Source organism: Danio rerio, chromosome 16, assembly GCF_052040795.2.
Source record: "Danio rerio strain M-AB ecotype USA chromosome 16, GRCz13ab, whole genome shotgun sequence".
Taxonomy (NCBI): domain Eukaryota; kingdom Metazoa; phylum Chordata; class Actinopteri; order Cypriniformes; family Danionidae; genus Danio; species Danio rerio.
In genome coordinates this window covers 48445001-48472188 of record NC_141036.1, presented here as the reverse complement: position 1 = coordinate 48472188, position 27188 = coordinate 48445001, and the positions used below count along the sequence as shown (strand labels likewise).

Sequence of the window (27188 nt, the reverse complement as noted above, 5' to 3'; positions counted from 1 at the left end):
ATGTCCACACACTGAGTGTGCAGTAAACCTTCTCTGGATATTAGAGATTTGAGTCGCCATCAAATGTCTAACTGCAATCTTTTTCTTGTGTTTTTTTTTTCTTACTTTTTTTCTCACCCCAACAGGTCTTCTTGCGTCGCCCCAGTCGGCCCCGGGCATCCTGGAGAACAGTAAGTCCAGTGAAAGCCGAATAAATGGCACCGGTGGCAGCAGGGAAAATAGCACAGTGGACTTCAGCAGAGTGAGTTTCTTTCAGCTAGTTGTACATTTTGCAGATGGGTTAAGACTGTTCAGACAACAGAATCACACAAACACAAATCAGCCCATTTTGACATAAAAAAACTCAAATAATAATAATAATAATAAAATTTGTATCATTTTATTTTTATTTCATTTATTTTGGAATGCAAATTTTCTTAAAAACAAAGCACTACAGTAAAGATTTTAATGTACTAAAAATACAACATCAATTAAAAACAGCTAAAATAAATTGGCTAATTAAAAGTGATCCATGTGCCTTTATGATATTTAAAAGTGAGAGCATTCCTTAATTTGCAGGCTTTGAATGAAAAAGCTATTTTTACCACAGTCTTTCATAAGTTTACATGGTGGCTGATGATCATGAGACCCCCACATAATTTCACATTGTTTGTAAGTTTATTATTGTATTCCATTTAATCATGTTATTTGTTAAATTATGTAATTAAAAAAAAAAAATTTATTTGCATTAAGTGTAAAATATCAAATAAATATAACTAAAGGCATTGTTCAAAATTGATCTGAAAAAAGCTAATATATACATACAGTGCTCAGCATTAATGAGTACACCCTTCACAGATACTGCTTTTAAATTAATATTTTCTATAGGATGCTTAACAATAGTATAGTGTTTGTGCATATACATAAGATTAATCAGGTCCAGAGCCAAAACTAAAACTAACCTTAGAAAAAAGCTTTTCAATTCAGTTTCAGAGTACAAAATATACACTACCTGAAATAAGTCTTGTCATTGATCCCAGTTGTAAGTGCAATAAACAATAACTTGACTTCTAGTTGATCATTTGGAAGTGTCAGAAGGTAGTTTTTTTTCTGATGAATCATCTGTTGAACTGCATCCCAATCATCACAAATACTGCAGAAGACCTATTAGAACCAACATGGACCTTAAGATTCTCATAGAAATCAGTCAAGTTTGGTGAAGGAAAAATCATGATTTGGGTTTGCATTCAGTATGGGGGCGTGCAAGAGATCTGCAGAGTGGATGGCAACATCAACAGCCTGAGGTATCAAGACATTTGTGCTGCTCATTACATTACAAAGCACAGGAGAGGCAACATTCTTCAGAAGAACAGCGCTCCTTCTCACACTTCAGCCTCCACATCAAAGTTCCTGATAGCAAAGAAGGTCAAAGTGCTCCAGGATTGGCCAGCCCAGTCACCAGACATGAACATTATTGAGCATGACTGGGGTCAGATGGAGGGGCCATTGAAGATGAAATCAAAGTATCTTATTGAACTCGCTGAACGCTTTCTTTGGCATTCCAAATGACTTTATTAATTATTTTATTAATTATTAAGTTATTTGAGTCATTGCAGAGAAGTATAGATGCAGTCCTCCAAGCTAATGGGAGTCAAACACAATATACATTTTTTGTTCCACTGCACCATGCCTTTATATTCTCTTCTGTACATTATTTATGTTAAGTGTCAAGACTTTTGTCTGAGCAAAGTCGGATCTTACTGTCCTAATTAAATCATTAAAAGTCAGGGCATGATCATATATAATTTTGTAAAATAAGCGTAATCTAGAGGCCTTTGCCTTTCAAGCCACTTCTGATACCAAATGATCAACTAGAAGTTATTGTTTGTTGTTCCTAAAAATTAAATAGGCGACAAGACTTTTGTCAGGTAGTGTAGTACACCCAAATTAATATGTTGGGTAAAATTATTTAATTTCATTTTAATAAACAGGAAAAATCAAGAGAAATATATATATATATATATATATATATATATATATATATATATATATATATATATATATATATATTTAAAATCTAATTTAGTTTAAATGGCAAAAACTCCTCTGAATTAAAATTGTATTATCTTTCTATTCCTAAGCGTGTTCAGTGACCAGACTCTTATTATAATGCACAAAACTACTGTTGACTATATTCTCTGGGGAATGAATACAAATACTCATTTTCAAGGGGGGTGTAATTCTTTATGCTGAGCTTTGTATAGCAAACACTGAATGCTGTCCGTGTCTGTCTGGTTGATATCAGGACAGCCAGTCGCCTTTTCACTGTAGTTGCGGCTCTCTGGGAGTGGGCACCAAAAGGCCTGCTGTGAGTCTCTGCACGGTTCTAACTTCATGTGCTCCAGTGTGTGGCCATTGAGCGTTTGATGAGGTTGTGTTCGTGACTCTGTGATGTCTTCTCGAGTTGTTAACCATGTTATGATTACTGCATTATGTGTTGTGTTCAGTGATGTCGGAAGTGTCTTGTGAAAAAGGAACCATGATTCTGTTTTGATTTAGTTTAGTTTCAGCCTAGCAGGGAAAATAAGTATTGAACACATCATGTTTTTCCCTGGTAATAATATCTCTAAAGGAGCTGTTGACTTGGAATTGAACCAGATTTTGGTAAAAACCCAAACAGTACAAACATAAAAATATAACAAAACAAAACAACAACAAAAAAATGAATATGTAATAATAATGGAATGACACAAGGAGAAAGTACTGAACTACAGATTTAATACTTTATGTAAGAGGCTTTTTGGGTAATGGCAGCTTAAAGACGCCTCTCATATGGAGAAGAAGACAGACTTCAACAGAGTATAAAAATCTTGATGGTTCTGTGGGTTTCATCTATCAAATCTGAGCTTTATTTTGTATTCTCTATTGGATTCAAGGCAGGTGATTGGCTGGGCCATTCTACAGCTTGATTCTCTTTTGCTGAAAGTATTTGAGAGTTTTCTTTGCTGTGTTTTGGATCATTGTCTTGCTGAAATGTCCACTCTGGTCACCCTGCTAATGTAGATGTTGGACTGAAGCAGCTAATATTAATTTACAATGAGAAAGGGCAGAGGGTTGCTGAAGAACTACTGAGAGATTGCAGCTGCTGTCTGGGCTTTTACTGTTTTTCTACACCTTTCTTCATGTGTTCAACACCTTTTTCCTGCATCATTTAATTTTATTATGCAGAACCTAATTTGTAAACTAATTAGATTTTTCTTTGCATTTGTGGATTTTCTTGGTTGTTACCAACATCCAGGGAAATTTTCAACTTAACAGCACCTTTAGAAATATGTTTTCTGAGAATACTTATTCAATACTTATTTTCCCTCTGTATATCAGGCTCTTTAAAGACATTGACAATTGGAAAATTCTGTCATCATTTACTCAGCCTTTACTTGTTCAAAACCAGTTTGAGTTTTTTTTTTCTGTTGAACACAAAAGAAGATAATAAAGAATGTTGCAAACCTGTAACAATTGACTTTCATGCTGGGAAAAACAAATACTGTGTAAGTCAAGGGTTTTTCAGAAATATATTCTTTTGTGTTCAACAGAAAAGGAAAACTGGTTTGGTACAGGTGAAGGGTGAGTAAATGATGACCGAATTTTCATTTTTGGGTGACTTATTCCTTTAAAGCGAGACCTTCAGACACACTGGTATTTTTGTGATGAATCCAAAATAGTGGTTTAGTGAAATGTTTTTTTTATTGGATGTAAAGTTGTAAAAGTACCTACTTTTATTTGTTTATGTAGTAGATATCACACAATGAGCATCATTTTGTTTCTATGGTAATTTATAAAACACTGTTAATTCATACTTTTTAATAATATATTTGTATTAATACATGATAAAACCTACAATAATCATTTTTATGAGACTAAATGCATTTGAAGCTTTTTAATTTAAAGAATCAGTATTATGTTGTGACGCACACAATATTTGGAATGTAATACTTTTATTTACATATTTATTTACTCAACCTGTATACACACACACAAGAAAACTTCATCAGTGAATCAGTTCAAAGTTTTTCGTTCTTGTAACATTTTGAACAAATTCTCATAGTCTTATGTTTTAAACTAATACAGAAGCTCTAGACTAAAACATTTATTTTCTTCAACAAATGTCTTATAAGTTGCACACAATATTTAAAATATAATATTATTTAGCTATATATTTATTTACTCAACCTATATACACCCAAAAAAAAAAAAAAGTCATCATTACTATATCAGTTCAGTCAAAGCAGTGTTTCATACTTTTAGTAATGTTTTGAACAAATTCTCATGGTTGTATTTTTTCAAACTAAAACAGAAGCTCTAAACTAAAACAGTTGTTTGCTGTTTTTCAAAAAATGTCCTACAAGTTGAACATAAAATATTTGGAATGTAATATTTTTACGCTACATATTTATTTACTCATCCTATATACACCCATAAAATAAACGTCATTATTAGTAAATCAGTTCAGTCAAAGTGTTTCGTTCTTTTAGTAATGTTTTGAACAAATTCTCATGGTCGTATGTTTCAAACTAAAACAGAAACTCTAAACTAAAACATTATTTTCTGTTTTTCAACTCGCGCCCACCTGTTTTGGACCATTGTCTTTGGGTGTTTGTAGTAGCTGTTTATTTGATCTCTTTTTCTGACTCTGCAACTGATGCTGAACTTTAGGTGAAGTCCTATTTTGCTTGGGGTTAGGTGACATCTTCCCATGAATACTGATCCTGGTTAGACAAACGTCACTCGCTAGGAGGAAAAACATTTCTCTAGACATGACTGGTTTGCATTCTGTAGCCTGTGGATTGTGAAAGATCACCTAATTCTCATGTGTCGCTGGTTTGGTGTAATAGTTTGTTGTGCAATTGTTTCTTTTGTTCATTGTCAGTGGTTTACTGTAGAATATATATATTTTTTTGTTTAATAGGACTTATGTTTGTCTGTGTTTCCATTGTCACTGATCACCATGTTAAACTGGCCTGACTAGAGTTTGTTTTATTTCCTTTTAATTTTTGCATGTTTACTTAAAGGAAAGAAGTGTTTTTTTCTGAATTTGGTTTTCTACTACAAACCTTGGTGTTACCCATTAGTGTCCATTATGAATGATCTTCCGCTAATCTGTGCTCTATAGGTGGACATGAATTTTATGAAGAAAATCCCGCCTGGGGCTGAAGCTTCAAATGTTTTGGTGGGGGAGGTTGATTTCCTTGAGCGTCCAATCATTGCCTTTATCCGACTCTCGCCTGCTGTTCTTCTCACCGGACTGACCGAAGTGCCCGTTCCGACAAGGTAGGACTACTGAAAACATGACTTGTTTACATGAATGGAGCCCCTTATAGAACAGGGGGATTTCATGACCGAAATGTGAAACTTTCTTTTCCTACAGATTTATCTATTTCCTTGTCTTGTTTTTACAGGTTTCTCTTCCTGCTGTTAGGGCCTTTCGGTAAAGGAGCTCAGTACCATGAGATTGGCAGATCTATAGCTACATTGATGACAGATGAGGTGAGGTATCTGCCCTGCAAGGTCCATACGGATTAGTTAAAACTCCTATTTAGATGCTTTAACCTTAAGTAAAGTATTCGTTTTTTTATTTAACTTATAAATAAAGTTAAATAAATTAGATTTTCTTAATCTGTGGGCTTGTTAAATAGACCCATTTCACATTCTCAGCAGCAGAAGTCGTCATAGTTGAGTCAACTTAGAGCGCAGTGAATGGGAGAGTACAACAAATACTTTTTTACAATCCTATTTGCTGCGGTTGTGTTATCAATACTTTCAGAAAAAGGGGAAAAATAGTGTGAGACTGATGATGGCTGCCAGAGTAGAGAATATTGTCAAATTTGCTGTCCTGCCATAGACTCTGCATTAGAAACAACTTGTATAGGCGGGAATTAATTTTTTGTTGTTTTTGACGCAAACATGATAGAATACATACATAAATACATATAAATGTTCATGCTCAAAAAAAAAAAAATCTAAATATTAAAAACTTTCAAGGATTTAAGATGATGATGACAGTTCAGTCTCGTGAAAAGGGTCCATCATCATGTAACAATAAAACTTAAAATGTTTACATTTTTATGTTTAAATAGTTTTACACATTTTATATGAAAAAAATAATTTTCAATTTTACTGTTGTAAAAACTTTTATTACATTTATTTTAAATTTTAGAAGAGTGTTCTGCTGTAGTAACATCCTTATTTCTTTTATACAATCTCTAGTTGTTTTTTTTTGACAGTTTGTTTGTGAAGACACATATGACAGTAATATTTCTCTCATATTGAATTGTAAGAATTACTGTAAAGTAAAGGTTATTGCACACTGAATCCGAAATTTTCGTCCGTAATTTTCGCCCATTAAAAAATAAATTCAACCTCACAGTGTGTGAATCATTTTGACACACTTTCTCCGAAACATTCATCCATCACAAAAAAAAAAATCCAAAGCGTGTTCAAATTTTTTTTTTTTTTTTTCTTCTCGCTTTTCACATCCGAAAAGCTTTTTGACAGTTCAGAACCACTGTACAAGTGATCGGCAAAAAAAAAAAAATGCCGTAAATTGAGCTACAGATAACTTTGACAAACACAGTGCATAAAATAAAGACAGAATGTGGCGGACAGTTGAGAACCCCTATGCTGGTTTCTGTGGCTGGCGCACCTCTCCCCTGCTGCTGCTTGGTGTGTGTCCACAGTCTTTGGTGTCTATACATTCGATGTACAGTCTCTGTTCAGGATTTGTTTACATACGTGAATGTGTGAAGTATCCCAAGCAATGTATCAAAACTCCACTGATTTCCTGAAATAAACTTTGGATTGCAGAATAATCGCAGTGCAGCTCTTTGATAAGGAGGAAAATTCTCCTTCCTCTCTATGTAGTCTAGTATTAAATGAACACAATATGTACCCTATTCCTCGGTCGATTCCTACATTGGAGAAGAAAGAGGAGAACAAAGCATCACAGCTTGAACTGACTGCCAAATGTTTTGTGTTTTTTCATACTGGATTAATTAATGCGGTTAAATAAATCGGACTTAGTGTGCAAGGTTTGTTTATGTGACGAGTTTTTCACATATGAAACTGAAAAAAACGCAAAAAAAAAAATTCGGACTTCAATGTGCAAAGACCTTAAGAGAAGACATTAAAGGAATACATTAATTATTAATTTTAGATAGCAAGAGTTTCATTTACTTGTGCATAATCACATTTTCATATCTTCTCTACCAACATGACAGATCTTTCATGATGTAGCGTACAAAGCCAAAGATAGGAACGACCTTCTGTCTGGCATTGATGAGTTCTTGGACCAGGTGACCGTTCTGCCTCCAGGAGAATGGGATCCCACGATACGAATTGAGCCTCCAAAGAGTGTCCCCTCTCAGGTAATCATTGCTTAGTTGGACTCTGGTAGCTAGAATTTTGCTGGTTTATTCTCTGCTAGGACCAGCCTTTAGGGTTTATTTTTTGGCTTAACACCCAATGTTTCTCAACCTATTTTTATGTGCATTTTGAACATAAAATTATAAAATATAAAATAAATGCTAAATGGAAATTCCAAGATGTGCATACGATTTAAAAATGCACATTTAAAACTTTTATATTCACAACTGAGCAGGATACACCTTTATCTGATAAGAAAAGTAGACAAAAAACTTCTAGCATGTGCATTCAAAAAAGCTTTACTGTCAGAACTGGGGCTTGATAGGACAGAATTAATAGTTGTATGCTTAACATACTACTGTATTACAATGCTATTAGAATGTCGATGTCAATTTTATTTATTTAGCACCACTAAACAAAACCAAAGGTTAACCAATGTGCTGCACATTACAAATCACAAAGAGAAAGTGATTATAGCTAATACAAACAATTCTCACTGATGATTATTATGGCTAAAACAAACTATTCTCACCGATAAAATGCCAAATCAAAAAATAAGTTTTCAACCAACATTTAAAAACACTCGGCGATGATAAAGATCTAATTCAGAGGGGCAGAGCCCACCATGAGTTAAGACAGCTACTGTGAAAGCACATTCACCCCTGCATTTCAACCTCGACTTAGGGATGAATAATAGTCTCTGGTTAGATGACCGAAGTGACCGACCAGGCTGATGTTCATTCAAAAGGTCTGACAGGTTAGAAGGAGCCAGGCCATTTAATGATTTTAAAACCAAGGGAAGAATTTTAAAAGTGGCACAATAGTGCACAGGCAACCAGTACAAATAGCATAGTGATGAGACTGGTGTGATGTGGTCATGTTTTTAGTACCGGTTAATAGCCTTGCAGCAGCATTTTGAACTAACTGTAACCGGGATAGAGCTGTCTGACTAATCCCAAGATATAGTGAGTTACAGTAGTCCAATCTATCAAAGTAATAATAAAAAAAATTCTTGATAGAATAGGTTTGACTGTTTTTAAGAGTCAAAGCTGAAAAAAGCAGGATTTGACCACTGCGTTAATAATTTTTTTCTTAAATCTCAAGCCATCATCAAAGATAACACCCATATTTTTTACCCAAGGCTTCACAGAAAAGCTTGATTTACTGAGATTGACTGGTGGTGTTCTAGAATAATTTGATGGGCCGAACACAATTTATTTAGGTTATAATAAAACACAACTTCCGTTATAATAAAAAGTATTTCAGATATAATACAATAAAATTTCAATACTATATAGTGCTTAACCACAGTCTGTCATCAAAATGGTTTGGTATTATTTTCTCCCAAAACTGTATTGAGTGCCTGCGTTCCCTAAGAGCATCTCCTACCGCCACTACATGTTTATAACTTTTTGTAATTTATTATATAATAAAAAGTCCCACATTCACTTCTTGTACCACAGCAAATAAAATTTCTTTTAAATATTTGGCTCCAGTTGATCAGAAAGTGACAATTTTGTTCTCTTTGACTCACTGGATGTAAACTGTGCATTATTCACAAATGTTTTATGAGATATTTCAGTTTTGCGCATAACTTTAATTCACATCCTTTGATGGAAACATGTTATACCCTATTAATTTTGTGTTTGCAGGAGAAGAGGAAGATGCCCTCCATGCCGAATGGCTCTACTCCACAATCAGATGTGATCAAACAAGAAGCACACCACGCTGGACCTGAACTGCAGAGGACGGGACGGTCAGCGCTAACTTTTTGCATACATCACCCAAATTTTTGAGTTGGTCTATAAAGATCAGCTGTATGTTTATGTTCAAATAACACAAAGCATATATTAAAAGAGGTTCTTTTAAACATGCTGCCCTAAATATGTCTGATGGGATTGTATAAATGGTATACTTAAACATGCAGGGCTGTTACATTAAGTCATTATGATGTCGGGATTTTATAGACATGGATAAATGTGTCAATGCCGGACGCTGTGTTAGGAAAAGAGAGAAGGGGGGAATGTAGGATTTACTTAAGTCTTTTTTGATGAAGGAGGACCTTATTAAACTCGCATTAGATGGAAGGGGGTAAAAATGTTTTTATAGTGCAAATTTGGTAAGCCTTTCATGTCGGAGGTATTGAATAAAAGCGGTGTATTTAACAGTGGTGCCCATCCTTTGATCTGCAGCTTAAGTGTCCGGCCAGAGATGGCTGTGTAGGAGAGCCATCCATTAAAATGTGTTATAAAAGCCCCAGATTACTCTAAAAATACAGCACACCCCAAACAGCCCTTAGGACAAAAAAAAGAGAAGGCCTTAAACTATGATTTCTGAATGCATATGCTGATTTTAGTATCACAGCTATTATCGCAATTTTAAAATAGGTTCCTATTAGTTCATGTATTTACTATCATGGCTGAATAATGAACAATATTTTTAGATAATTTATTAATCACAGTTCAACATTTGCTAATACATTATTAAAATCTAAAGAGGTTTTCTAAAGAGGCTTATTTAATGTACTCTGAGTTAACATGGACTAACATTAACAAATGGAGCTATTGTAAAATGTGAGCCCATTATTATAGTGAGTCAGTGACTTACAGGGTTACCTCCACTGTTACATCAGAGAGTATTGGTCAGGTTTATTAGTTTAAAAATAATCATTTATACAAAATAATAATTATAAAAATAATGAATTAAAATGACATTTTATTTTTATTTTTAAAAATAATTTAATTTGTCTTAAATCTCAAAAACTAAATTTTAGGCCTGAAAAAGTCGTACATCTACTGAAATGTTATGTTGTAGGTCTTAAATCTTTGTTTAAATAGGTCCTAATTTTCCTTTGTTCATGTATAGCTACCCAATCTGGCCAACACCCATCCAATAAATACTGTAAATAATAAAACTTTTAACTTTTTTTTTTATTTAAGAATTTACTTTTAGCTCTATTTACTATAATGGTTAATTATTTTCCTTACAATAACATTTGTTCATGGACAAACTGTTGTGCATACATTTAGTTTATTATTGTATTTTTAAATTGTATTTTTTTTTATTTTTCTTTTATTTTTATGAAAGTTTACGTTGTATAAAACTAAAGGCTGGCTCGTTTTGACACAATATTTAAAATATTTTGCTCAATTAACAAAAAAAAAATTATATATATATATATATATATATATATATATATATATATATATATATATATATATATATATATATATAATTAATTATTATTATTGTATTATAAAATTAATTAAATTCTTTTAAAAAAAAATTGAAAAGGCAAATAAAATTTTCTTACTGGGTCATTCGAAAAACTCTGTACCCTGTATGAAATGTATGATGTCTTAAAGTCTTAAATTTAATTTGCTGTAACCTGCAGAAACCCTGCATGGTTATTATAATTTTAAATATAGTATAAAATAAAAAAATATAGTATCTAGTATAAAACTAAAACCATAACTTTTTCATTATCAGAAAATAAAATGTTTAATTACATTCAAAATTTATATAGAATTTAATGAAAATAACATTTTTGTCATTTTTATTTCGTGAAATCTGTTGTACTAAAAAATACAAACCAAAGGAAAATGAATTGAAAAACTATGTAGTCAACTGCAAAAACTAGTAGTGTTATTTATGTAAATTTGATTGCTTTCATAAATATGAACTACTTTGGTTTTTTTTCTCTTCTTTCAGGATATTTGGGGGCCTGGTGCTAGACTTGAAGCGGAAAGCTCCGTTTTACTGGAGTGATGTTCGGGATGCTTTTAGCCTGCAGTGTTTGGCCTCCATCCTTTTCCTCTATTGTGCCTGTATGTCCCCCGTCATCACCTTCGGAGGCCTTCTGGGGGAAGCCACCAAAAACAACATAGTGAGTCTCGTAGACCTCTGATGGGAATGATCTGTAGAGGATTAAAGGAATGCCAAAAATTATAACTCTGTCATCATTTACCAATTTTTCTTCAGCTGATCGCAAAAGAAGATATTTTGAAACCATAGACTTCCATAGATATTTTTGACTTCCATAGTATTTGTTTTTTCCTACTGTGGAAGTCAATGCATACAGGTTGCAGCTTCAAAATGTCTTCTTATTGTGTTTAACAGAAAAAAGATTTGAAACCTCTTGTAAGTGGTGTGTACATTTTTAGTTTTTGGGGGAATTTTCCCTTTAAAGCACTGGACAAAATAGATTTTACTGGAATCATTGTGTAGCCCAATCGCTATGTTTTTATTCTTTACTTGACCTCATTTGTGATTACTTCTCTTTTGTCTGCATTTAATCCAGAGTGCCATTGAGTCTCTATTTGGAGCTTCACTCACCGGTGTGGCCTTCTCTCTGTTTGCCGGTCAGCCTCTCACTATCCTGGGCAGCACCGGGCCAGTTTTGGTTTTTGAGAAGATTCTTTTTAAGTTCTGCAGGTGAGTGACTCACTTTTAATAATGTATCACAGCACTGCACTTTCTCTACCTGAAGCATTCATTCTCACATTTTAGAACTCATGCAGTGGGGCGGACATTTTTATGACCGTTTCATATAATTTTGTCACAGCGCCCTTATTATGCTATATTGATGGTTCTCTATTACTGTCAGTACAGTAGGTTTACTTCTATTCCTGGTCAAAATAAACATTTTACTTTTCTTATGATAAACATTGGCTCCTTTATCACTGTGTCTGAAATGTTTGATTTAAAGAATTAGTCCACACAATAAATACAATTTTTGTTATTCACACTCTCATGTCGTTTCAATCCCCCTTTCTTTGTTCATCTTTGTATCACAAATTAAAACATTTTAGATGAAATCCGAGAGCTCTCTCATCCTCCATTGGCAATTAGAGAACCAACTCCTCAACCTGTCATTTTAGGCCATAAAGAACTGAACATATAGGCTAAACATTGCCTAACTGCTTAGAAAGAAAACAGATCAAACAGAGATCTCTATGCCTCTAAAAAGACTAAATTAATCTACTGACAGAGAGAAACTTAATTTCTGCTGCCTTGGCTTATCACTCTCGTCTTTATATTTTAATATATAAACCATATCAACATTCTTGGGATAACCAATTTAACAGGAGGATCTCTGGAGAGCAAAAGCACGAAACGAAGAGGAAACACAAGGCAGAAATTGTGAGTCTGCATCATCTGAGGTAGCGAGAGCCGATCATTCGGACATGAGCAGCCAGTGCGTGCGGGAAGCTTTGAGAGCGAGCAGCTTATATTTGAGAGTTCGCGAGCAGTTTTGTCCATGGACAGAGGAAACCGGCACGTGAACAAAAAAATTGCTAGCTCGTATTACATAAATGTGCTCTCGACTTGGAATACTACGTTTACGACATTTGTCAGTAAAATAACGCCATATGTCCATCTCGCAAATATACTGTCTTTCTGCCATTTTCATCAATTTGCCGATCTTACACGGCGGATTAGGGCTTAACGTTAGTGCGAACTGGGCTGAGCCAATGGCCTCGGACCTCAAGCTCAGAGGCTGAAAAGTTTGTTGTTACGGAAGTGTTACTGAACATGTACAGAGTAAAATATTACTAAAATGCCTTACACTACTGCGTTACAGGAAAATGTAATACATTAATGTAATACATTACTCTTGTGACGCATTACTTCCAAAACTGGATCGGATACAGAAGACTATAAGAACGAAGTCATTTTTACACATTTTGTGGTGCGCAAAAGTGTTCTTGGAGCTTCATATGATAACAGATGAACCCCCTGAGGTCACATGGAATGTTTTAACAATGTTTTTGATTCCTTTTCGGCACTTTGAACATCTACCCATGGAGGTTGAGAGAGCTGTCAGGTTTCATCTAAAATATTTTAATATGTCTTCAAAAGATGAACGAAGGTCTTGGGTGATTGAAACAACATGTGAGTGATTAGTAACAGAATTTACATTTTCGGGTAATCTACATAATTAAGAATTTCTAAACAACATCTTTCTGGAAAACCTGTTCTGCTTTGATTGCTTCTCAATCTGTTGAGACTGAACTACCAATTGCAGTGTGGCAGAATCCAAACACATGACCATATCTGGATTTCAGCTCTTCCTTAGCACTTGTAAACACAGTCATGTGAACAGTAACAATGGTGTCTGTTTTACCCTATCAGTTTCAATCCAGAGTACATCCAGGAAGAATAGGAAAGACTTATTTCATGGAGTTCAGTGTGTTTTTTATTTTTTATTTATTTATTTATTTTTTAAACATATGGTACACTATTAAAGGATCTATCTCAAAGCTCAAGAGAACAATAAAGACCATTAAAACTTCTGCTTAAATCCCACATTAAAAACAATCACAATCATTACAGAATTTGTCCTGTTTAATGTTCATATTTTTTGCTTGATTTTATTTTTATTAACTCTTTGTGGATGTTAAAGTTTGTTTCGTGTTATGATAGCGATTTCTTTTTTTAAATTCCACAGCACCATCTGCTGGTAGAGGAATAGTACAGCACTCTTGTATCTTGAAGATGAAGGAGTTCAAATTTTATCATTTAACCCTACAGTCAGTAGTGTTATTGCAAATAAACATGCTGTCCCTTTTATCACCTAAAAATATTAAAGGGATTGCCAGTTAGACAATTCCAGCAATATCAGATGGAGATATTTCAGGTATATCTAATGCCTTTATTCAGAGCACTATTTAACCTGTATGTCTGTCTTCTCAGTGACTACGGTTTGTCCTACCTCCCTCTGCGCACCAGCATTGGCCTGTGGACGGCTTTCTTGTGCCTTCTTCTGGTCGCCACAGATGCCAGCTCTTTGGTGTGCTACATAACCAGATTCACAGAAGAGGCCTTCGCTGCTCTCATCTGCATCATCTTCATCTACGAGGCATTGGAGAAGCTCTTCCAGCTGGGGAAAATGTACCCTTTCAACATGCATGATGATTTGAACAACCTCACATTTTACACGTAAGAGAGTAATAATAAGATAATAATAATTTTTCTTATTATTATTATTTAGGTACAGGCTTCAAATAAGTTTGTGCCCTTTCCTGCACATTATGGCTTATTTTTTATTTTATTCCTATATTTTTGGCTTTTTATTAGTGGTGTAACGGATCACAAATCTTAGTTATGATCACACTACTCTTTTTTTTTAGTCATGGATTGGACCATTTTTCAGATCAGCAAAAAGGAAGGAGATAAATATTATTTGCTTTCCATTTATACAAAAATATTACTGCAAAAAGCATTGGTTTCAACAAACAGAACCTAGAACCTGTAATCTTAATTAATAAAAATCAAGAAAGAACTTGATGAACTTAAAAAAAAGATAAATATTCAATACGAAAAATGATTTTTGCTACTGTTGCTTAAATATAGGAATCTAACATCTTCTACAAATCATATTTATTTTCAAATAAGGATTCAACAATTCACACTTAAAACATGTTTCATTATAGGTGGATCACTTTTGAAAGCCTATTCAGTGATATAATTTTGCTTCAAAGGATTAATAAACATATGCAAATCATTATCATTTATTGTTCATGTTGCACGGGTTTGAATTGAGATCATGATCTTTTAAAGTTTATAATCGTGCAGCTTACACTGAATGCAGTAATACAGGCTAAACAAAACAGTAACAGAAAACACCTTTAATAAATAACCTTAAGAAAGCATTTAGGTCCCACCACAATTTTTTGTTCATCATCAATATATTTAACAGAGAAGGCAAAATGCTTTCATACATGTGGTTTGAATGACTTGGGAGGCAATCTTTCTGCAATTGTTATAAATGTTGGATTAACCTACAGTACAAGTTTAAAAACGTTATTACATTGCAAAAAAGCTTTTTTTTTACTTAGATTTGTTTGTCTTGTTTGTAGTCCAAATATCTAAAAATTATTAAATCAAGAAGAATTTTCTAGCAAACTAGCAAAACATATTGTCAAAATTAAGTAAGTTTTCCTTAAAACAAGCAAAATAATCTGCCATTGGGGTAAGGAAAATAATCTAATGTCAAAAGGAAAAACAGGATTATTTTGCTTGCCCCATTGGCAAATGTTTTGCTTGTTTTAAGGAAAACTCACTTAATTTTGGCATATTCATTTTGAAAACAAGACTATATGTTTTGCTGGTCTCGGAAATTCTTCTTGATTTAAGATTTTTTATATATATTTGGACTAGATAGAATACAAAAAATAAGTAAGAAAAGCTTTTTTTGCAGTGTAATTTGCGGGTCATGTGCGTTCCAAACTTTGGGTTGTGATCCGTACGGGTCATGAATCAATCGTGATTTTATGCAAATAAATATATATATATTTATTTTTCTTAACAGATGTCAGTGTTCACCTCCTTCCAATACCACACAGAAGATGGAGCAGTCATGGAACCAGTCAGGGTTTACTTATGACACCATTAATTGGACTGAGCTTAATGTGCAAGTATGCAGATTATTTTTAAAGTGTTTTTTAAAGGCCAATGTTAAAGTTACTACGTGTTTTCTTTACATTTTTTTAACTATGTAAATGTTTTCTGTTTAATTTCCTTAAACATCAGAATAAGGTGTCCAGTATTAAGATTCTCATTCAACTTTTAAAAAAAGTTTATAAAAATGTCTTTTCTTTTGACAAATATAAAATATAGAAATATTTATAACTAAAAAAGCAGCCAAATTGCTCTTTAGGCTAGGAAAATTCACATCAGTTTAATTATCTGTAAGCGTAATTGAAAATTTCGTAATCACAGAAATATGTTTTGTTGTCTCTCTTTAAAGGATTGCAGGGATCTTCATGGCGAGTTTGTGGGTCCTGCCTGTGGACATAATGGCCCGTACATCCCTGATGTGTTGTTCTGGTCGGTCATTCTCTTCTTCACCACTTTCTTCCTCTCATCCTTCCTCAAGCAGTTCAAGACCAAGCGCTATTTCCCCACTAAGGTCTGTCAAGTGCTCTGCCTGGTCATGCGCTGATAAATGTCATTTAATCTAACGTTCAGCTTCTGTCCTCTGCAGGTCCGCTCTTCCATCAGTGACTTTGCAGTTTTTCTAACCATCATGATCATGGTCTTGGTGGATTATTTAGTGGGTATCCCCTCTCCTAAACTGCACGTCCCAGATAGATTTGAGGTACTCTACATGATATTTTTTTTTATTTTTGATGTGTTTTTGTATTTAAAAAAAAAAGAAAGAATATAAGATAAACCTTTTAACCTTTTTTCACTGCCTCACTTTGGCTAATGTTTATTTTACAAACAATTGAAATCAGTATTTTTAGAGCAGTTCCATGCATAGCTTTATATCTCTGTTTTTCATTGAGCTTATCATCATGTTAATGGAAACAAAATGGTCAAATTTAAAATCAAGCATAAACTGCTCAGAGGTAGCTTAAATAAGGTGTCTGTGCTCTTTGTTAAGGGATTTATCAGAATAAACAGCAAAAAATCAGTCCAAGGCACTCGAAAAATATGGAATTTTTTTTTAAAAGCCTTTATTGACATGGCTGTTCCTTAAAACTATGTCAAGTTTTAAGGAATAGCCATGTCAATTAAGGCTTTTTAATGTCTTTCCCACATTTTTCAAATGCCTTGGACTGATTTTTGCTGTTTAGAATGGTCAAATTTGTTTTAAGTAGCCCAAAATAAACAGAAAACATGCTTAGAGGGGTTTAGTTGACTTTAAGCCACCCCAGCTGTTTCTGTTTGTTATCTTGCTGGGACTTGGCTGTTGATTTAACCTCTCTTGTCTTACAATATGATGCTCTTATGTCAAGGTTTTATGATAATAAAAAATGCTCAAAAGGTTAATAGCATTCAGTTGTTGTTTTTGTTTAGTTTTCAGTTTTTCTGAAAATTTAAACAAATTAAAAATTATGAAAATTAATAAGCAGAATAAAATAATTTCTGAAAGATCATGACTGAATCTTTTCATTTAAAACAAATTGTAGGCTTGGTAAAACTTTCTTTAAAGAACATTTACAACAAAAAGTTACCAACTGCAAACCTTTAAAAGTGATGTGTCTATATATATATCGATGTTTTTTATTTTATTTTAGCTACTATTTGTTCCCAAATATTTCTGTGCATAAAAATGCAGCAATAATAACACAGGTTTTGTGTGAAAGTTAAGCCAATAATTATTTTCATGCTTTTTTCAAAATTGTTAAATGTCTGATGTTGAAATTCTGTAATAATTTTATCTAAAAAATGAAAATTAGGCGGCTAAAAACTAAAATAAGTAATTTTAAATGTTACAGTTGAATTCAGGCAATTTATTATACAATATGAATTATATAAATATAAATGTCAAAATATTATATTTAAGTGTTTTAAAAAATAATTTTTTAACACTAGTTCAAAATTTAAAACAATAAACATGTAAACTGAAATATTCAGTATCAACTGCTGGCAGTAAGCAGCTATAAGCTGATGTTGTGCATGAAATATCGTTCAATTCTTATTAAGCACATTTTATTTATTCTAAGTAAAAAGAAGAGCATTAATGTGAAGTGTATTTCTTCTGTCTCATAGCCCACCTCTAAGAATCGGGGTTGGCTTATATCTCCTCTGGGGGATAATCCCACATGGACACTGTTTGCAGCCGCTATTCCTGCCCTCCTGTGCACCATCCTCATCTTCATGGACCAGCAGATCACCGCTGTCATCATCAACCGCAAAGAACACAAGCTCAAGGTCAGTGTTCAAATTCAGTTTTAAATTTTCTGCATTCCATTTTTTGAGTAAATCTGTTCTTTTTTATGTTGTAATTAAAGGCACATTATGTCCAATTGTTGTATCAAAATATCCAAAAACCACTAGATCAGTGTTATATACTTTGCTGACCTGTACTCACATTATCACAAATGTTTCGCAGAATTTTAACTAGAAACACTAGTAGCATTCTGTTGCCATTCTAATAATGTCACACATCCCAGAATTCCAGTTTGGTTTTATTTAAAACATGGAAACACCCGGACGTTTTAATATGTTGTGTTTTTATTAGACTGCACAGAGCAGTGTTATATCCTAATCCTTAAATGTATTTAGTTTGATAAAACAGCGTTGCTTCTTCTCCATGTGATCACGACCACAAGAACAATGATTCATTCTACCATAATAAGTGTTGAATACTTTAACTCCTACCATCACTCCTGTGGAATTGTTCACTCCCGTGATTCTACACTCAGTCATGTGTCATCAAACTATGCCTTTGGTTATTGTGAAAACGCGCCCTCTAGAGGCAAATATTACATACTGTGCCTTTAAAAATCTTGTCTAATTTAAATTAGAAGATATACAACTTATTGTTGTATAAAACAAATCCACATACAATATGTAATTTCACTGTTCACTTTATTGAGAAAAAGCTGTATAGTTTCTACTTGAATATTCTACTGTGTGGCTAAAACATGTCTCTACATTTGGAATATTTTTCAATTTCTTTTATGTTGTCTTTTTTGGTAATATTTATTTCTTTTTAGTCCCGCTCTATATTAAGTGGTCTTAAAAACTATGTACTTTAAATAGAAAAGAAATACAATGTTAGTACTGTGTTAATAATGTATTACAGAACACTTCTAATGCTCTCAGGGTAGGGTTAGGGACATGTTGGGTGGTATGGGTTGGTTTAAAGGTGGATTAAGGTGCGAGTTAGGCATGGTCAACAGTGTGTTTACAGATGTTATTACATATATTTAATCAAGCATAAATAAAATGTAAAAACATATTTACACAATAAGTACGATATATTGTAACCAATTAATAATTTCAATGTAAGAATGTATATAAAATAAGGTCCCACTTCATATTAAGTGACCGCAACTAAAATTGCTCTTATTATTGCATCATTTTATGGGTACTTATTCTGGCCTATTCTGTTCTGTTCTTTTCTGGTCTGCTCTGGTCTTTTCTTGTCTAGTCTGTTCTGTTTTTTCTGGTCTAGTCTGCTCTGGTCTGTTCTTTTCTGGTCTGCTCTGGTCTGTTCTTTTCCGGTCTGTTCTGGTGTTTTTTCTGCTCTGGTCTGTTCTGTTATTTTCTGGTCTTTTTTTCCCCTTCTTTTCTGGTCTGTTCTGTTTTCTCTTCTGTTCTGGTCTGATCTGGTATTTTCTGGTCTGTTCTGTTTTCTCTTCTGTTCTTTTCAGGTCTGTTCTGTTTTCTGTTCAGTTTTTTTCTTGGCTGGTTTGTTCTTTTCCGGTCTGTTCTGTTCTTTTCTGATCTGCTCTTGTCTGTTCTTTTATTTTCTGGTCTGTTTTCTCTTCTGTTCTTTTCTGGTCTGGTCTGGTCTGTTTTCTCTTCTGTTCTTTTCTTGTCTGTTCTGTTTCCTCTTCTGTTCTTTTCTGGTCTGTTCTTTTTTCTCTTCTGTTCTTTTCAGGTCTGTTCTGTTTTTTCCTTGGCTGGTCTGTTTTTTTTTCCCTTCTGGTCTGTTCTGTTATTTTTTTAGTCTGTTTTGTTCTATTCTTTTCTGGTCTGTTCTTTTCTGTTCTGTTCAGTTTTTTTCTGATCTGTTCTGTTTTATTTTTTCTGTTCTGGTCCGTTCTGTTCTTTTCTGGTTTGTTCTTTTCTGTTCTGTTCTTTTTTGGTTTGTTCTGTTCTGTTTTTTTCTGGTCTGTTCTTTTTTTCTAGTCTGTTCTTTTTTTCTAGTCTGTTCTGTTCTGGTCTGTTCTGTTTTTTTTGGTCTGTTCTTTTTTCTGTTTTTTTCCCCCTAGAACAGAATATAAAAGAACAGAACTATTCTTGACAAGTCATTCATTTACATTAGACATTGAGCCGACGTCACACTTCAGTAAACATTTGAGGTTTAATATTTTCAGACATTAGTGCACACAGCAGTCTTATTAAGTGTCCAGTTATAGTTATGCTCAATGCATTAAAAACATGCCAAATTTAATGACATCATGAAGCAATTCTGCTCTTATTTTGTAAATTGTGTAAAATGCTGCGGTTCTGATGCACATGACTCTTGTTCTGCAGAAAGGCTGCGGGTATCACCTTGATCTTTTGGTGGTGGCTGTGATGCTCGGCGTGTGCTCCATCATGGGTTTGCCCTGGTTTGTCGCTGCCACAGTCCTCTCCATCTCTCATGTCAACAGTCTGAAGGTGGAGTCGGAGTGTTCGGCTCCAGGAGAACAGCCCAAGTTCCTTGGCATCCGTGAGCAGAGGGTCACCGGCCTCATGATCTTTGTGCTTATGGGACTTTCTGTTTTTATGACATCGATACTCAAGGTATGGCTCAGTTTGTGTAGTCAAAGCCTCTTTCACACATACATGCTTTTCTAGGGGTGAACAGGCCCTTTTTTGAAAATACGAATAAATTTGTTCTGGCAATTTTCCGGAAAGAGTTGTAATATTACCGGTAATTTCCCAGACTTCTGCTCTGTGTTAACGCAGAAAGAAAATTGCCGGAAAGAGCGCATTCACTCCAGCCAATCAGAACATTCAGACGCATTCACATTCGTGCCGTTTATGAAAATGAAAGCCTTTGAATACTTTTCCAGACACATTTAGCTGCTAGTTGTTAGTCAGATAAGGTTTCTATGTTCATTATTAATGCCAACTGTGCAAAAACAATATTGTTAAAATGCTTATGATAAACCTCTGAGTTTAACTGCAAGCCCTGTGTTCAGCTGCGTTCATAGAAAGTGTTCCTACGTATGTTTACATCAAAGTTGTTCACAATACTCATCCATCCACAGAATTTTTAATGTAGTCAGATATGTAAACATTTAGCTGCGATTAGCGCTGTTGCCTTTGGATGTCTTCAGGAAAATAGCATCTACATGAGTGCTGAAGCTTTAAATAAAAGTGAAACCATTAACAAAAGCCCGTCCTCTACTATGTTTACAAATAAAAGCGATGCCGTTTCTGGTTAATAATGTCAGAACTTGCCTGTATTTATAATGGATGTGTGAATGGTCTTTTCCGTAATGTCCTTGTCTGTGTGAACAGCGGCTTTTTTAAATTTATTGGTAAAGTCGTTCCGGAAATTTTTCAGGTATTTACCAGTATCACTGTGTAAAAAGGGCTATTATTTACTTATTAAGCCTGCTGTATAGTATTAAATACACACATTTTGTAAGGCCTGTATAATAATAACATAATTATAAAGCATATACAGACTTGATACATTATATAAACATGTCTGCCTTCAGATTATGGTACATTTGACTTTTTGATGCTAAATGTTTCCTGATGTTTATAAAGTAAATGCAAGAATTTACATATCGCTAATATTTCAAAATAAACCCTTATTGGACTGACACACCCTTGGTTTAAAATTATGAATTTATTTAATTATTTATTTATTTACTTTTAGGAAATAACGTATAAGTTTGATCAAATATTTACAGTTGAAGTCAGAATTATTAGCCCCCCTTTGATTTATACATTTTTTATTATTTTTAAAATATTTCGCAAATGATGTTTAACAGATCAAGGAAATTTTCACAGTATGTCTGATAATATTATTTCTTCTGGAGAAAGTTTTATTTGATTTCATTCGGCAGGAATAAAAGCAGTTTTAATTTTTTTAAAAGCAATTTAAGGTCAAAACTATTAGTATTTAAGCTATATATTTTTTCGATAGTCTACAGAACAAACCATCGTTATTCAATAACTTGCCTAATCCCCTTAACCTGCCCAGTTAATTCAGTTGACCTAGTTAAGCATTTAAATGTCACTTTAAGCTGTATAGAAGTGTCTTAAAAAATATCTAGTCAAATATTATTTACTGTCATCATGGCAAAGATTAAATAAATCAGTTATTAGAGATGAATTATTAAAATTATTATGTTTAGAAATGTGTTGAGAAAATCTGCTCTCCTTCAAGCAGAAATTGAGGAAAAAATAAACAGGGGGGCCAATAATTGTGGGGGGGCTAATAATTCTGACTTCAACTGTATTTTATACTGTTGCAAAGATGTCATTGATGTTGGTCGGCTTGATTTAGATAACTGCTTTTGCTCAGTTTAAAAGGAATATTTTTTATTTTCTCCTATATAATATTATATGAACCATACTGTAGAAGTCTGATGTTTTCAAATCTAAACAAAATGTAAAAAAATTACATTTAAAATGAAAGTTTCAGTAAACTATACCAGTTCACCTCTTTCTATTCATTTTTTTTTAACAAAATTAATTGTGTTTTTATTTATATATTTTTCCTCTTTGTTTTTACATTTGTTTTTTTCTAACATCTCTATAGTTTATACCAATGCCTGTGTTATATGGAGTGTTCCTCTACATGGGTGTCTCCTCACTGAGAGGCATACAGGTTGGCACATCTTTTTATATTTTTCACTACAGAATGAATGGATGTAAAGGCAGCACAAGCTAAGATGAATTTGTGGTCACATTGTTTCTGTCTTTATTGCATTGCAGTTCTTTGACCGTATTAAGCTGTTTGGGATGCCAGCAAAGCACCAGCCTGACCTGATCTACCTGAGATACGTGCCACTGTGGAAGGTTCACATATTCACATTAGTTCAGCTCACCTGCCTGGTGCTTCTGTGGGTCATTAAAGTGTCTGCAGCCGCTGTCGTCTTTCCTATGATGGTATGTGTAAAATTCAATCCTACTTTTAAACATTCATTTTGTGTATTTATTTATTTATTTTGTCTAATTCCACTTTGTCTACAGTCCATTAATTGTGTGATTGAATTACTCTTATCCACACAAAGTATTAATCACAATTACATATGTGGCAATTACACGTTCAGAATTTTAAATGCTTTGATTTTCATAACTCCTCTAAAATATGTTCTCCTTTCTTACGTGTTTTTCTCTATGAAGCCCTCAGTATTGGATTTTAATAGGTTTTAGAAACAAAGAAGAAAAGGTATTTTGGTTTGAGAAAAAGATTTTTAAGTGCAATGCATTAAAATCATGTCATACATCAGATATTGTTGATGTTGTTATTTGAGATTTGAAAAAAATACTATAGCTATATATATGCAGTATAATACAGAGACACGGAAGGGACATGATGGTGGGGAAAAATGGGTGGAAAAAAACAAACTGAGTGATAGGAAAATCGATATATTTTGAATCTGTAAGTATAAGTAAAATCTATAAGTTTTTGTGTTCCCTCGCAAAGATTCATTTTCATTCATTTTCTTGTCGGCTTAGTCCCTTTATTAATCCGGTGTCGCCACATCGGAATGAACCGCCAACTTATCCAGCAAGTTTTTACGCAGCGGATGCCTTCCAGCCACAACCCATCTCTGGGAAACATCCACACACACACACTCATACGGACAATTTAGCCTACCCAATTCACCTGTACCACATGTCTTTGGACTGTGGGGGAAACCGGAGCACCCGGAGGAAACCCACGCGAAGGCAGGGAAAACATACAAACTCCACACAGAAACGCCAACTGAGCTGAGGTTCGAACCAGCGACCTACCTACCTAGCGACAGCACTACCTACTGCGCCACTGCCTCGCCCCTCGCAAAGATGTTTTGCGTTATCTCGCAAAACACTTTCTGTTTATTTCATACATGTCAACCCTCCTTTTTTGTCAGGATTCTCCAGTATTTTACCATTCTATCCCGCTATCATTCTATTATTAAGTATTTTCACATTTTTTTCATATATTTTTAATCTTGAACGTACTTTGAAATTAATATAAAAATGTCTTCATTCACTTTCTTTTCATTAAAGCTGTGGGTTGATCATTGTCCTTTAAAGGCAACCTCTGAATCCGCAAATGCATGTAAGAGCACTGACAGATGCGGTCCAAATGATAAACTGATCCCAGATCAGCTTCTGTACACGCCATTTAAAGTGTCACCTCTGTTATCAAACAAGTGAAGAGCAGCAGATGAATCTCTTTTGTTTGATAACAGAAGTGTCACTGTAAGAATGCACAGATCTATAATGAAAGCATTCGATTACTTTAGTAACTGTTTGTGCTTATTTATGAAAAGAAATTGTTGTTTAAAATAAAACATGCAGGACGGACATCTTTGCATATTAATAAGTGTATATGTCTGTTTACACCCAAATCCCAAAGTGTCCTGCACTTCGCTCCTCTTTAAATGGTGTGTACAGAAGCTGATCTGGGATCAGTTTATCATACAGAGCGCGTCCGTCAGTCAGCGCTTATACATGCATTCGCTGATTCAGAGGTTGCTTATGAAGGGCGACGATCGACAAAAAGCTTTGATGAATAGATAGTGAATGCAGACATTTCTATATTCATTTTAACAAGCTTTCAAGTTTAAAAATATGGGAGAAATATGGAAAAAGGATGATAACTGAATGGAATGGTAGTTTTTTTTACTCTCTCTCCAATTTTATTTTTCTCCCACCAGTTTTTTTCCCCCCACAATCACGATTCTTTTGGGTCTCCGTAGTATAACCTCAATATATGGGGATATGTATGGTTTTGATAAATGACATGATTAAAATTGTGTATATGGTTGAAAAAACTAAACTGAACGTTTGAAGTAGATTAAAAAAAAGTTTTTCAAAATTGTCCTTAGACAAGAATGGGTGTTCATTAGTTTTATGACTTTGAAAGGTTTTGATCCACTTCATGTTTACTATTTTATTCTGAATTACTTATTTTATTTACTTTTAAAAAATTTAAGCAATTCAATTCTATACATTGTAAAAAGTGTATTAAAAAAAGAAACTTACCAACTTATAGAATTGTTTTTGCAAAAAAGTTTAATGGCTTTAAAGACACTAGTATTACTAGATTAAATTGATTTTATAATTAGTATAATCATTTCTGTATGTGCACATTTACACACTGCTCCATTTAACCATGTTTATTGAAAATATTTCATAGAAATCGTCATGCACACATTTTTTGTATTATTTAGATTTAACTGGTCAACATCCATTATTGCATGTATTTTCACTTCGTTCTTGTAAATTGTCTTCTGCAGGTTCTTGCTCTGGTATTTGTGCGGAAGCTTCTAGATTTCTGCTTTACTAAGAGAGAGCTCAGCTGGTTGGATGACTTGATGCCAGAAAGCAAGAAGAAAAAGGAGGATGACAAAAAGAAAAAAGCAAAAGAGGTACTGTTAATATTGAATCACATAATTTTAAATTACACCTCTGTACTGTATTAGGGCAATTGTTAGGGCCCAAGCCCAGTGGGCGAAAGTCCCTATTGTTCTTCTAAGGATTTAACTCGCAGTAAGGAATTGTGTGTGTGTGTGTGTGTGTGTGTGTGTGTGTGTGTGTGTGTGTGTGTGTGTGTGTGTGTGTGTGTGTGTGTGTGTGTGTGTGTGTGTGTGTGTGTGTGTGTGTGTGTGTGTGTGTGTGTGTGTGTGTGTGTGTGTGTGTGTGTGTGTGTGTGTGTGTGTGTGTGTGCGCGTGTGCGTGCGTGCGTGTATATATATATATATATATATATATATATATATATATATATATATATATATATATACATACATACACACACACACACACACACACACACACACACACACACACGAGCGATCCGCTGATAAATCAACTGATCTTTGCAACTTTAAAACTCTCCAGTGTTCCTGTAACTGTGTTTACACTCAGTCAACAGCGGTGCAGTACCTTACTACTTTTGGGTTGGACCCACTTTTGCCTTTAGAACTGCCTTAATCCTTTGTGGCATAGATTCAACAAGGTACTGGAAATATTCCTCAGAGATTTTTGTCCATATTGACATAATAGCATCACACAGTTGCCGCAGATTTGTTAGCTGCACGTTCATGATGCGAATCTCCCATTCCACCACATCCTAAAGGTGCTCTATTGGATTGAGATCTGGTGACTGTGGAGGCCATTTGAGTTCAGTGAACTTATTGTCATGTTCAAGAAACCAGTCTGAGATGATTCGTGCTTCGATATTGTGCATTACCTGGTGAAAATAGCCATCAGACCAATCTTTGAGATGGTTATGCGTGAAAATCCCAGTAGATCAGCAGTTTCTGAAATACTCAACCAGCCCATCTGGCACCAACAACCATGCCTTGATCAAAGACACTTAAATCGCCTTTCTTTCCCTGTCTGATGCTCGGTTTGAACTGCAGCAGATTGTCTTGACAACGTCTAGATGCCTTGAGTTGCTGCCGTGTGATTGGCTGATTAGAAATTTGCATTAACAAGTGTTTGGACAGGTGTGCCTAATAAAGTGGCCGGTGAGTGTATTTTTAGTTGCTTACAGAGATTACTGACGGGTTAAATGTTTGTGAAGCCACAGAAGTGGCAGTGCCACAAGAGCTTGGGGCCCTCAATGCTCTTGAAAAGAAGGCTCAACCTTCTTGTCAAAATTGTTTACCAATCTCTTTTCTATTACCCAGGAAGCACAGCGCATGATGGAGGCAGAAGAAGAAATAGAAATCCCCTTTGACGGTGGTGACCAGCTGGAAATTCCTGAGAAAACCATTCAAATCAGGTTGGTGACAATCTTTAGTTCAGGCATAAAATGGTGGAGTTTTGCAGGATCTCATATGTATACTGCAGCTGAGACATTTATTTGTGCATGGTTTCAATTGAACATTGTGTTTTGGTAAGTCTGGACCTGTTTCTTTTGAGACAGATCTGACAGCGTAGTCTCCAGCACCTCATATTAGGAAGACACGAGCAGAGTGGTTGGTCTTTTGTTTATTAGCAAGCCTGCTAGTTAACGCATACAGCTTATGGTGTTAATCAGCACTTACTGATTAACGCAGAGTATTTTGCACATCAGGGCGTGACTGCATGCTTATGAGGGATAATCTACCTCTGACAGCTCTGCATTGGTTAACAGCGGTGGAAAACTACTGACCCACCTCATTCAGCTCAACCTTTCCTATTGCAAAATTGCTTCATTATTTCCCTCCAGT

General features: G+C 34.3%; 2 protein-coding genes and 1 long non-coding RNA gene across 17 annotated transcripts in view; 1 reads left to right on the top strand and 2 right to left on the bottom strand.

The window, feature by feature from the left end:
- The window catches only part of LOC147840401 (uncharacterized), a 615523-nt gene that overhangs the window by 135861 nt on the left and 452474 nt on the right, over positions 1-27188 (bottom strand). The gene's annotated exons all lie outside the window — the stretch shown is intronic.
- Positions 1-27188, bottom strand: part of dpy19l1l (dpy-19-like 1, like (H. sapiens)) — a 754017-nt gene that overhangs the window by 694720 nt on the left and 32109 nt on the right. The window lies entirely within an intron of this gene.
- The window catches only part of slc4a7 (solute carrier family 4 member 7), a 77184-nt gene that overhangs the window by 42172 nt on the left and 7824 nt on the right, over positions 1-27188 (top strand). For 8 of the 14 annotated variants that reach the window (XM_087287678.1, XM_087287676.1, XM_087287673.1 and 5 more), the window contains 17 exons: positions 126-241; positions 5150-5307; positions 5436-5523; positions 7254-7400; positions 9051-9154; positions 11110-11284; positions 11699-11832; positions 14095-14340; positions 15713-15818; positions 16151-16312; positions 16388-16501; positions 17902-18063; positions 20341-20592; positions 22571-22639; positions 22747-22920; positions 25266-25397; positions 26664-26758. In XM_087287678.1, the coding sequence (XP_087143804.1) occupies positions 126-241; positions 5150-5307; positions 5436-5523; positions 7254-7400; positions 9051-9154; positions 11110-11284; positions 11699-11832; positions 14095-14340; positions 15713-15818; positions 16151-16312; positions 16388-16501; positions 17902-18063; positions 20341-20592; positions 22571-22639; positions 22747-22920; positions 25266-25397; positions 26664-26758 (2434 nt within the window). Of the gene's footprint in view, positions 1-125; positions 242-2284; positions 2348-5149; positions 5308-5435; positions 5524-7253; positions 7401-9050; positions 9155-11109; positions 11285-11698; positions 11833-14094; positions 14341-15712; positions 15819-16150; positions 16313-16387; positions 16502-17901; positions 18064-20340; positions 20593-22570; positions 22640-22746; positions 22921-25265; positions 25398-26663; positions 26759-27188 lie in introns of all 14 variants that reach the window. The other 6 variants (XM_087287677.1, XM_087287675.1, XM_087287672.1 and 3 more) reach the window with 1 other exon arrangement.